Below are 13,458 nucleotides of genomic sequence, written 5' to 3' on the forward strand. Positions count from 1 at the left end.
CTTTATATACATATAAAAAGAAGATTACAGAACTAAACGCGTGGCTCAAAGAATGGCGTGGGAAGAAGGGGTTTCGATTCTTGGGGTAGTGGCATCAGTACTCAGGGTACAGGGAGTTATTCCGTTGGGATGGGCTTCAATTGAACACAGCTGGGACCCGTGTTTTGGCCAATTGCACAACTAGGGCTGTGGACAGGGCTTTAAACTAACAGAGGGGGCGGGAGGGTTTGGGTAAAGGGAAATTTAGAAATCCAAAGAGAGGGGTCAGGGCATTGGAGTAGGATAGTGATGTGTGTAAATACCAACAGAATGGGACAGGAAGTGACAGAGCATTTAACAAAAAATTGTACATTGGAAAATAAGGTCATTGCAGGGAACAGAGGTAAAAGATGAAACTAAAGTTCCTTTATCTGAATGCATGAAGCATCTGTAATAAGATAGATAAACTAGTGGCACGAATAGAGGTGAATGATCTAGATCTAATTGCCATTCCAGAGACATGGTTACAAGGAGATCAAGGTTGGGAAATGAATATACCATGAGAGGCGGTGGCGTAGTGGTATTGTCACTGGACTAGTAGCCCAGAGCATTTCTCTGGGGACATGAGTTGGAATCCCACCACGGCAGAAGGTGGAATTTAAATTCAAATAATAAATCTGGAACGAAAAGCGAGTCTAATGATGTCCATGAAACCATTGTCGATTGTTGTAAAAACCCATCTGGTTCACTAATGTCCTTTGGGGAAGGAAACCTGCAGTCCTTACCTGGTCTGGCCTACATGTGACACCAGACCCACAGCAATATGGTTGACTCTTAATGCCCTCTGGGATGGCTGAGCAAGTCACCCAGTTGTATCAAACCGCTACAAAGTCAATAAGGAATGAAACCGGATGGAGCACCAGGCATCGACCTAGGCACCGGAAACAACAAAGACAAACCCAGCCCTGTCAACCCTGCAAAGACCTCCTTACTAATATCTGGGGGCTTGTGCCAATGTTGGGAGCGCTGTCCCACAGACTAGTCAAGCAGCAGCCTCACATAGTCATACTCACAGAATCATATCTTACAGACAATGTTCCAGACACCGCCATCACCATCCCCGGGTATGTCCTGTCTCATCGGCAGGACAGTCGGGAGTGAGTTGCCCTGGGATTCCTCAACATCGTCTCCGGACCACATGAAATCTCATGGCATCAGGTCAAACATGGGCAAGGAAACCTTCTGCTGATTAACACCTACCACCCCCGCTCAGCTGATGAATCAGTACTCCTCCTTGTTGAACACAACTTGGAGGAAGCACTGAGGGTGGCAAGGGCGCAGAATGTACTCTGGGTGAGGGACTTCAATGTCCATCCCCAAGAGTGGCTCAGTAGTACCATTACTGACTGAGTTGGCTGAGTCCTAAAGGGCATAGCTGCGAGACTGGGTCTGCGGCAGGTGGTGAGGGAACCAACAAGAGAGAAAAACATACTTGACCGTGTCCTCACCAATCAGCCTGTCGCAGATGCATCTGTCCATGACAGTATTGGTAGGACTGACCACCGCACAGTCCTTGGGGAGACAAAGTCCCATCCTCACATTGAGGATACCCTCCACCATGTTATGGCACTACCACCGTGCTAGATGGGATCGACTTCGAACAGATCTAGCAACTCAAAACTGAGCATCCATGAGACATTGTGGGCCATCGGCAGCAGCAGAATTGTACTCAACCACAATCTGTAACCTCATGGCCCGGCATATCCCCCAGTTTACCATTACCATCAGGCCGGGGAATCAACCCTGGTTCAATGAAGAGTGCAGGAGGGCATGCCAGGAACAGCACCAGGCATACCTCAAAGTGAGGTGTCAACCTGGTGAAGCTATAATCCAGGGCCACTTGTGTGCCAAACAGCATAAGCAGCTAATTGATCCCACAACCAACGGATCAGATCTAAGCTCTGCAGTCCTGCCACATCGTCGTGAATGGTGGTGGACAATTAAACAACTAACAGGAGGAGGAGGCTTACAAATATCCCCATCCTCAATGATGGGGGAGCCCACAACATCAGGGCATTTGCAACAATCTTCATCTGGAAGTGCCGAGAAGATGATCCATCTTGGCCTCCTCAAGTCCCCAACATCACAGATGCCAGTCTTCAGCCAATTCAATTCACTCCACGTGATAGCAAGAAATGACTGAAAGCACTGGATACTGCAAAGGCTATGGGCCCTGACAATATTCCGGCAAGACTTGTGCTCCAGAACTTGTCGCATCCCCTAGCCAAGCTGTTCCAGTACAGCTACAACACTGGCAACTACCCAGCAATGTGGAAAATTGCCCAGGTATGTCCTGTATGCAAAACGCAGGACAAACCCAACCCGGCCAATTATCGCCCTATCAGTCTACTCTCGATCATCACATAGCAATAACCTGCTCAGAGACGCTCAGTTTAGGTTCTGCCAGGGCCGCTCAGCTCCTGACCTCAATACAGCCTTGGTTCAAACAGGGACAAAAGAGCTGAACTCAAGAGGTGAGGTGAGAGTGACTGCCCTTGACATCAAGGCAGCATTTGACCGAGTATGGCATCAAGGAGCCCTAGCAGAACTGAGGTCAATGGGAATCGGGGGAAAACACTCCGCTGGTTGGAGTCATACCTAATGCAAAGGAAGATGGTTATGGTTGTTGGAGATCAATCATCTCAGCTCCAGGACATCACTGCAGGAGTTCCTCAGGGTAGTGTCCTAGGCCCAACCATCTTCAGCTGCTTCATCAATGACCTTCCTTCAATTATGAGGTCAGAAGTGGGGATGTTCGCTGATGATTGCATAATGTTCAGCACCATTCGTGACTCCTCAGAAACTGATACGGTCCATGTAGAAATGCAGCAAGACCTAGACAATATCCAGGTTTGGCCTGATAAGTGGCAAGTAACATTCGTGCCACACAAGTACCAGGGAATGACTATCTCAGACAAGAGAGAAGCTAACAATCTCCCCTTGACATTCAATGGCATTACAATTGCTGAAGCCCCCACTATCAACAACCTGATAATATCCTCCAGAAACTGAACTGGAGTAGTCAAAGAAATACCGTGGCTACAAGAGCAGGTCAGAGACTAGGAATCCTGCGGCGAGTAACTCACCTCCTGACACCCCAAAGCCTGTCCACCATCTACACGGCACAAGTCAGGAGTGTGATGGAATACTTTCCACTTGCCTGGATGGGTGCAGCTCCAACAACACTCAAGAAGCTTGACAATATCCAGAACAAAGCAGCCTGCTTGATTGGCACCCCATCCACAAACATTCACTCCCTCCACCACCAAAGCACAGTGGCAGCAGTGTGTACCATCTACAAGATGCACTGCAGCAATACACCAAGGCTGCTTAGACAGCATCTTCCAAACCCACGACCTCTACCACCGAGAAGGACAAAGGCAGCAGTTGCATGGGAACACCACCGCCTGCAAGTTCCCCTCCAAGCCACACACCATCCTGACTTGGAATTATACCTCTGTTCTTTCACTGTCGCTGGGTCAAAATCCTGGAACCCCGTTCCTAACAGCACTATGGGTGTGCCTACCGCACATGGACTGCAGCAGTTCAAAAAGGTGACTCACCACCACCTTCTCAAGGGCCATTAGGGGTGGGCAATAAACGCTGGCATAGCCAGCGATGCCCAAATCCCACAAATGAATTTTAAAAAACAGTATTTAGGAGAGACCGACAGAATGGCAAAGGAGAAGGGGTAGCCCTGATCGTAAAGGATGCCATAAGTACATAAATAAAAAGGGATCTGGCCTCAGAAGATCATGAAGTTAAATCAGTTTGGGTGGAAATTAAGAATAGCAGGAGTCACAAAACAGCTTACAGGCCAACAGTAATTATATTATTGGGCAGAATATTAAACGGGAAATTATTGGAGCTTGTAACAAAGCTAATGTATTAATTGTGGGGGTCTTTAATCTGCATATAGACTGGGACAATCAAATTGGCAACAGTGGTCTAGAAGATGAATTTGTAGAATGTTTTCATGACAGTTTCTTGGAGGAATACATGGTAGAACTGACGAGAGATAAAGCTATCTTAGATCTCGTATTGTGTAATGAAACAGGGTTAATTAGCAATGTCGCAGTAAAAGATCCACTTGGAAATAGTGATCATCATACCATTGAATTTCATGTTACGATTGAAAGCGACACATTTCAATCACAAACATGAATCTTAAACTTAAAGCTAATTACAATGGTATGAAGGGAGAACTGGCTAAGGTTAAATGAGTAAATAGACTAAAATGTATGGCGGTAAATGAACAGTGGAAAATATTTAAAGAAACAATTCAAAGGATTCAACAAAAGTATATTCCGTTCAAAAACAAAAAACCCACCAAGAAAGACCCCTCTGTTGCTCACTCAGGAAGTTAAGGACTAAATTAGACTAAAAGAAGAGGCTTACAATGTTGCAAAAAATAGTAACAAGCCTGAGGATTGGGAGTGTTTTAGAAACCAGCAAAGAGCCATCAAAAGGTTGATATAAAGGGAAAAAATAGAATATGAGAGTAAACTAGCCAGCAATATAAAAACAGATTGTAAGAGCTTTTATAAATACATAAAAAGGAAGAGAGTAGCTATAGTAGACATTGGTCCCTTAGTGGCAGAGACAGGAGAAATCGGGGAATGAGGAAATGGCAGAGGCAATGAACAAATATTTTGTGTCTGATTCACAGTAGAAAATACAAGATCCATACCAGAAATAGGCAGTAGCCTAGGGGATAAAAAGAGTGAGGAAATTAAGGAAATTGATATCAGCCAAGAAAAAGTATTGGAGAAACTTGAGGGACTAAAATCTAACAAGTCGCCGGGACCAGATGGCCTATACCCTAGGGTTCTAAAAGAGATAGCTGCAGAGATAGTGGATACGCTAGCTATGATTTTCCAGAATTTTTTAGATTCAGAAATGGTCCTGTCAGATTGGAAGTTGGCAGATGTTACACAGCTTTTCAAGAAAGGAGGTAGAGAGAAAACAGGGAACCAAAGGCCAGTTAGCCTAACATCAGTCATTGGGAAGTTGCTGGAAACTATTATTAAAGAAGACTTAACAATGCACTCGGAAAAGCATAGTATGATTAGAACAAGTCAGCATGGTTTTACTAAAGGAAAATCCTGTTTGACAAATTCATTCGAATTTTCTGAAGATGTTACTAGTAGGGTAGATAAAGGGGAACCAGTAGATGTAGTATACCTGGATTTCTAAAAGGCATTTGATAAGGTGCCACATAAAAGATTAATAGGCAAGAAATGGCTCATTAGCATTGATAGAGGATTGGTTAACAGACAGGAAGCAGAGAGTGGGCATAAATGGGGCATTTTCAAGTTGGCAGGCGTGAAAAATGAGGTGCCACAAGGATCACAGCTGGGGCCTCAGCTATTTACACTCTATATTAATGACTTGGGTGAAGAGACAGAGAGTAATGTATCTAAGTTTGCTGATGATACAAAGCTCAATGGAAAGGTAAGCTGCAGGGAGGACATAGAGAGGTTACAAAGAGATTTGGAAAGGTTAAGTGAGTGGGCAACAAGAGGGCAAATGGAGTGTAATGTAAGGAAGTGTGAAGTTGTTCACTTTGGTGGTAAAAATAGAAAAGCAGAATATTTTTTAAAGGGTGTGAAACCAGAAAGTGTTGACGGTCAGAGAGACTTGGGTGTACTCGTACAAGAAACACACAAAGTTAACATGCAGGTGCAGCAGGCTATTAGGAAGGCAAATGGCATGTTAGCCTTATTGCAAGGGATTGGAGTACAGGAATAAAGAAGTCTTACTAAAATTGTACAGGGCATTGATGGGACCGCACCTGGAATACTGTGTGTCATTTTGGTCTCCACATTTAAGAAAGGATATACTTGCCTGGAGGTGGCGCAGCAAAGATTTACTAAATTGGTCCCAGGGATGAGAGGGCGAGTAAATTGGGCCTATATTCTCTGGAGTTTAGAAGAATGAGAGGCGATCAAATTGAGACATACAAGATACAAAGGACTTGATAGGGTAGAAGCTGAAAGATTGTTTCCGCTGGTCAGGGAATCTAGAATGTGGGGACACAGTCTCAGGATAAGGGGCCGATCATTCAGGACTGAGATGAAGAGAAATTACTTCACTGAAAGGGTTGTGAATCTTTGGAATTCTCTACTACAGAGGGTTGTGGATGCTCCATCATTGAATACATTTCAGTCTGGGACAGATAGATTTTTGGTCTCGCAGGGAATCAAGGGATATGGGGAGCAGGCAGGAAAGTGGAATTGAAGCCCAAGATCAGCCAGGCTTTGCAGGTGCACAATGTTATGCAGATGGATATCTTTGAAAATGTTGTGTTGATATGTTTCTGTTATTCATTTAGATCACATAAAAGTTATTCCTTTTAACCACTTTCCTATCTTGCTCATTCTTGGGTATTGGATGGTAAGTTGCCTTTTAACTTGTTTGATGATGAATGGAAGACATGGATTGATGGAGACCAATGGTGCGGAGGAGTGGGGGTGGTTTCAAGGGGTGGTTGGTTGGCTGCAGGACTTTTTGTGTCAGTAGCATTGGGGGTGAGGGCAGGAAGAATGGCCATTGTATTTCCTGGTGGCATGGATCCACTGGTGCAACCTAAATGAACTTTGCATTAATAAGGGCATCCCTGGCAGCATTGTGAGTAGCTGAGGGTTCATTCCCCACATCACCCTCCTCAACCTCTTCTTTCTCCACCACCACCATCCGAATCATCCAAGGTGAATCTGAGTTCTTTGCCTTTATCCACATGTAGGCCCAAGCCTCGCTGCTGGGTATTGTTGCGCAGAGCACAGCAAACCTCGACCATCCTGGTGCATATTGAAGGAGAGACTAGAACTAAGGGACACAGTTTAAAAATAAGGGGTCGCCCATTTAAGACAGAGATGAGGATGAATTTTTTCTCTCTGAGGGTTGAGAGTCTCTGGAACTCTGTTCCCCAGAGAGTGGTGAAGGCAGGATCATTGAATATGTTTAAGGCAGAGGTAGATAAATTCTTGATTAACAAGGGAGTCAAAGGATATCGAGGGTAGGCGGAAAAGTGGAGTTCAGGCCACAATCAGATCAGCCACGATCTTATTAAATGGCAGAGCAGGCATGAAGGAGGCGAATGCCCTGCTCCTAATTCATATGTTTGTATGTTATCTGCAGATCTGTCTAGGCATCTCAGAGCGCATCTTCAGCATACTGATGGCCTGTTTGATCACAAATCTGGTGGTAATATTGCATTCATTGTAGTGCTGTTGGGCTTCACTGATTGGGTTTTTGACGGGTGTCATCAGCCAAGTTTGTGATGGGTATCACCTGTCGCCTAGCAGCCACTCCTATGTCAGTTTCCAAGTCTGAAAACATCAGGGAGCTTGGACCTCTGCAGGAAAAAAGCATCACGGCAGCTGCTCAAGAATCTTACACGCACCAACATAGAGATCTGCTTATGGTTACACGCCAGCTGTATATTTAGATTAGATTAGATTAGAGATACAGCACTGAAACAGGCCCTTCGGCCCACCGAGTCTGTGCCGAACATCAACCACCCATTTATACTAATCCTACATTCCTACCAAACATCCCCATCTGTCCCTATATTTCCCTACCACCTACCTACACTAGTGACAATTTATAATGGCCAATTTACCTACCAACCTGCAAGTCTTTTGGCTTGTGGGAGGAAACCGGAGCACCCGGAGAAAACCCACGCAGACACAGGGAGAACTTGCAAATTCCACACAGGCAGTGCCCAGAATCGAACCCGGGTCCCTGGAGCTGTGAGGCTGCAGTGCTAACCACTGCGCCATATTGAAGCGGAAGGTTTATGAATACCCTGATTGTTCTTCAGGTGCCCAGATTGTGGGTGCATTTGATGACACCCTGCACCTGTGGTAAGCCAGTTGGAATCATAAACCCAAGCGCCCGCTCATTCTGATCCACATCATCGCAGACAAAGTGCACGTAATTGCCGGCACTGGCAAACAAGCCATCGGTCACCTATCTTTGTGCATCTGTCAGCCTTTGACGGCGAGATCCTAGATTTGATCTGGAGGCAAAAAAGTTGAGGGTGGTGTTGGCTTCGCCAACCACTGGTAAGGTGTGGCCACCAAGTCCAGTAGGGAACAGGTCTTCTTCTAGGAGACTATTGTTGTCTGCCACCTGACGTAACATCCTGAGCCTCCTGAGATACTGCTGTTTAAACTTGTCAAGCAAACACAGCCACTGCCTTTACACCCTGTTTCGCAGATGGTGCCTCCTGCGAGCTCAACCTCTCTGCTGGTCCCCTCTATGCTGTGCAGCTGCAAGTCTGTGACCAGCAGGTTGCTGGTCATGTTGTCCCTCCTCTGAGGTGCAATCTAAGGCAGTATAAGAGGCACCCTTCCTGGGTGATAGAACAGACATCCAAAGATACCTCCAAAGGGTAGAAAGCCAACTTTCAACAAACGCTTTCTCACTAGCAGGTAAGAAAGTAGCTGTGAGTACTGATTATTAATTGCTGTATTTCCCTGAGAATTATCCAGCCCTTTCACGTAGGCCATGCAAACCTGTGAATTCAACATTAAAGTCAAAAACATGTCACAATATCATTCTAACAGCTATTAACTTATGTTAATTGGCAACCTGTCCCTCCCGAGAGGGTGCTCGCACGCTGGAGTAAAACCCGGAAGTTGACGGGTTGGAACCTGCTTCCTGACACATTGCCAATTTCTGTGATTTTGGTCCCACCAACCCCCCCGCCCCCACCTCACCTGCACCCAAACAAACCACCATGTTAAAATTCATCACGTTAAATTAACGTTTATGATGTTAAGCTCAATAACCATCAGCTGCTCCCTAAAAGGTTAAACTTACGAATTTTGGAATTAGATTTATTGTTTTCAATTACTGCTATCCTGCATGTCAGGATGTCATTGGAATCCATGCTCCACTGACTTTAAATCATGGGGGAGAATTTCTGAGGAGTGGAAACACACAGAGAAATGGCATAGATGGCTCATTCCGCATTTTTCTACCAATCTTCCACTGAAGCGAAGGCAGGAGATTGGATGAGGCCCTGCACAATTTCCAAGCAATTATTTTCGGAAATGGCCCAGCTACATGTTTCAGGAATTAGTATTGAAGTCAGGGAGCAATGGCTCAGGGTCTGGCATTTAACATCACTTTGCACCACTGCTGAGGACTATAGCACTTTATAATGGTGTCATCCCAATAAATGTTAGATTGAAATGTGTAGGACACCAAGGGTGGCAGGTGGGGGGTGGAGAAGAATTTCTGTAGGGTTCTCCCACTGTCACTGTGGTGGAGATTAGCAAATCTCTGGAGAAATGGTGTAATTACATTTTTGCATTTGTTGCCATTGTTTCTTTGGGAGTTCTGCTGATATTCACTGAAGTTATGGTGGTAGATTGGGAAGACACCACAGAAATTCCAGGCACACATGTTTACCTTCATTGAAAGCTGATTTATTGGTTGAACTCCTTTGTGCTGGTTTTGAAGTACTCTTACCAGGTGCAGAAATACAAGATTTTCCAACAACCAGTGAGGTGGTCATCTTTGGACTAGAAAGACAACTTGATGGCCTTGAGCTGGTACAGTTCTGCAGTAACAAGGAGGCAGGGTATTAAAATACATGAATAAACAAGGTTTTCCACATTTTGCCATGTCCCAAAACCGAACAGGAGGCAGGAAAGAGTTGGATGATGGCTTGAGTTCAGATATTTGCTTATAGTTTACTGAAACTTACTGACAATTACATAATAAGATGCAGAAATAAGTGGGAAAAATAGGACTTCCGTTCTTAAAATGTCACAATTTGAATTTTTGGATAACCACATCAAAATCAGTTCTGCTCCAAACAGGATCTCTCCTATTGCCAGTGTGTTTTAAATGCTTTATCAGAATTTTATAGTACATAAACAATGTCCTTTCAGCAGATGGTAATAGGTCACCACTGTTAGTGAATTTTCTACCTGCTGCTTAATATATTTTGCAAAATTGTACAGAAGTGTCCAGACCAGTTTTGAGGTTAATGTAACATGTAAGTTGAAATGGGAGTTTAAAAAATGTGCAGAAAAATACTGTAGTTTTATCTAAAGAAAATCATGCCTTCAAAATGCAGTGGTCCCGCAGTACTGCAATTAGCATCAATCTTTCTTTCAGTTAGAATAAAATGGCATTCTATGTACAATAAATATCATCAGTTTTCAGTTCAACAGTTATATTGCTTATATTTTCCATTGATATTTGTTTATTGCTAGTAAACACTATTCAATATTTTATAAGCAGTGGCACAGATGCTGGAGAATAATGGTGAATAGCTGTGAAATGAGAGGATAAAAAATGAACAGAGTGAGTCCAGCAATAACATGCTATAATGATTTATTACCGTTACTTGCTAAAACTAAGGAGTTGTTTTTAAAACACGGACAGAAATAATACACTGTACGCTCACAGCATCAGACTATGTAACCTTGATAATAATCATACTACTACATCGGTTACTTGTAAGGAGTTCTCTTAGTAAGGGTGGATTGTGGCTTTTTGACAGAATACATGAAGATCCAGGAATTGTCCCTTCAAATTGAAAAATTGCAAATGTATCCCCATTATTTAAGAAAGGTAAGAGAGATAAACTGGGAATTGATAGACCTGTTGGTCTAACATCTGTTGTGGGGAAGTTATTGGAATCTATAATTATGTGACAGAGCACTTAAGAGAAATCTGAGCTGACTGGAGAGAGCCAACATGGATTTGTAAAGGGTACATCATGTCAAACAAACCTAATTGAATTTTTTGAGGATGTAACTGAAGTAGTTATAAGAATATCTATTCTTATATACATACATATGTAGGATTAAGATTTGGCTAAATTTCATATGATTACAATTTTTGATTTCTTTTTACTAATAAATGGCTTATGGATTTGTACTGTAGTTAAAAATAATGAAATGGTTAAAGTGGTTCATTCTCAGGATGCTTTAGGGTTTACTGTGTCAGGGTGCAATTTAGCTGTTTATCTTCTGCTGAAAGTGCAGGGTGTGAGATTCATGCCTGTTGATTTGTCACACTGTGAAACAATAGTCTTGAGGTAAGGAGATGGGACAATGAACTCAGGAAGATTAGTCACATCATAGATGGTAAACAGATTGGCCATCTAAAAGACTGTAGGAACGATCTCATTTCTGTAGGTCTTGTTCACAATAACACTTGTCAAACCATAATGAATCAGCAAGGACAGTGCGCATAAGTAGAGGCCTATAAAGATATTAAGCTATCCTGAACAATTTGTAGAGAAAGTCAGGATCAAAAGGATTGACAAAGGTTATGTTTCTATCCAAAGGAAAAATGGGGAAATTGTGTTTATTTCTTCGTATGTCTACTGCTTAGAGACATTGCTTATGTCAAAGAATTGGTCGATGGCAATAAAAGGATTAAGTTGAAAAGCATATGGTTGTCAGTTTCAAAATGTATCACATGGTAGACAGGGGAGTATGTATGGGTGTAGTTTATATGGACTTCCAGAAGGCATTAAATAAAGTTCCACATAACAGACTGTTAGCTAAAACTAAAACTCATGCAACTGAAGGAAAACTATTGATGTAGTTATGAGATTGGTTAGGCAGTAGAAGACAGAGAGTAGGGATAAGGTGTATTTACTTGAATTGGAAGGAAATGACTAGTAGTGTCCCAGAAGAGTCCGTTTTAAGGCCTCAATTATTCACTATATTCATTAATGATTTAGATAACACAATAGAGAGTCATATATCCAAATTTGTCGAAAACACAAAGATTGGTGGTATAGCAAGTACTGTAGAGGGCAGCATAAAGTTACAAAGAGACATTAATAGATTAAGTGAGTGGGTAAAACTGTGGCATATAGATTTCAATGTAGGTAAGTGTGAGGTCATTAATTTTGGATCAGAAAAGGATAGATCTGAGTATTATTTAAATGGTGAAAAGCTAGGAATAGTGGAGGTTCAAAGACTTTTAGGGTTTCATGTACACAGATCACTGAAATGTAGTACAAAAAAATCCAAAAGACTAATGGAATGGAATAAAAGTCCATGTTGTTATTCCATGACCTGCAAATATTGATTTCAGATGCTCCATTTCTCTGACATGCAGCAAATCAAGTTACCTTTTGTTATGACCAAGGTGGGTGGAGTGCACTATCTTTCTCTAGTTCCACTTCTCCACAGGTCACAACATATATTTAAATGTTTACCCAGTTATCGATACAGACAATTATATACAAAGATGACTAGGAATGTTAAAAAGACAAGCCTAAAGGCATTGTATATCAATGCGTGGAGTATTCACAATAAAGTAGGTGAATTAACCGTGCAATTAGATGTAAATGGATATAGTTGTGATTACGGAGACATGGCTGCAGGGTGACCAAGGATGGGAACTGAACATCCAAGGGTATTCAATATTTAGGAAGGACAGGCAAAAAGGGAAAGGAGGTGGAGTAGTGTTGTTAGTAAAATGGGAAACCAATACAATAGTGAGGTAGGATATTAGCTCAGATAATCCTGATGTGGAATCTGAATGGGTGGAGCTAAGAAATACCAAGAGGCAGAAATCGTTGGTGGGAGGTTGTATATAAACCCCCAAACAGCAGTGGTGATGTAGAGGATGGCATTAAACAGGAAATTAGAGACACATGCAATAAGGGTACAACTGTAATTATGGGTGACTTTAATCTACATACAGATTGGGCAAACAAAATTAGCAATAATACTGTAGAGGAGGAATTCCTGGAGTGCGTACGTGATGGTTTTTTGGACCAATACATTGAGGAACCAACTAGAGAACAGGCCATCCTTGACTGGGTATTGTGTAATGAGAAAGGATTAGTTAACAATCTTGTTGTGCGGGGTCCCTTGGGGAAGATCGACCATACCATGATGGAATTCTTCATTAAGATGGAGAGTGAGAGAGTTGATTCCCGAGACTAGGGTCCTGAATCTAAATAAAGGAAACTATGAAGGTATGAGGCATGAGTTGGCTATGATAGATTGGGGAATGTTACTTAAAGGGTTGACAGTGGATAGGCAATGGCTAGCATTTAAAGAGCGCATGGATGAATTACAACAATTGTTCATTCCTGTCTGGCTCAAAATAAAACAGGAAGGGTGGCTCAGCCATGGCTTACAAAAGAAATTAGGGACAGTATTAGATCCAAGGAGGAGAAATATAAAATGGCCAGAACAAGCAGCAAACCTGAGGATTGGGAGCAGTTTAGAATTCAGCAAAGGAGGCCAAAGGGATTGATTAAGAAGGGGAAAATAGAGTATGAGAGTAAGCTTGCAGAGAACATAAAAACTGACTGTAAAAGCTTCTAATGATATATGAAGAGAAAAAGATTAGTGAAGACAAATGTGGGTCCCTTACAGTCAGAAACGGTAAAATTTATAATGGGAAACAAGGAAATGGCAG

General features: G+C 42.7%; 1 protein-coding gene across 3 annotated transcripts in view; it reads right to left on the reverse strand.

Annotated features, from left to right (window-relative positions):
- adgrd2 (adhesion G protein-coupled receptor D2) overlaps nucleotides 1–13,458 on the reverse strand; it is a 198,185-nt gene that overhangs the window by 64,763 nt on the left and 119,964 nt on the right. For all 3 annotated transcript variants that reach the window (XM_068012504.1, XM_068012502.1, XM_068012503.1), the window contains one exon: nucleotides 9,463–9,613. In XM_068012504.1, coding sequence (XP_067868605.1) covers nucleotides 9,463–9,613 — 151 coding nt within the window. The remainder of the gene's footprint in view (nucleotides 1–9,462; nucleotides 9,614–13,458) is intronic.

Source organism: Heterodontus francisci, chromosome 32 (genome assembly GCF_036365525.1).
Source record: "Heterodontus francisci isolate sHetFra1 chromosome 32, sHetFra1.hap1, whole genome shotgun sequence".
NCBI lineage: Eukaryota > Metazoa > Chordata > Chondrichthyes > Heterodontiformes > Heterodontidae > Heterodontus > Heterodontus francisci.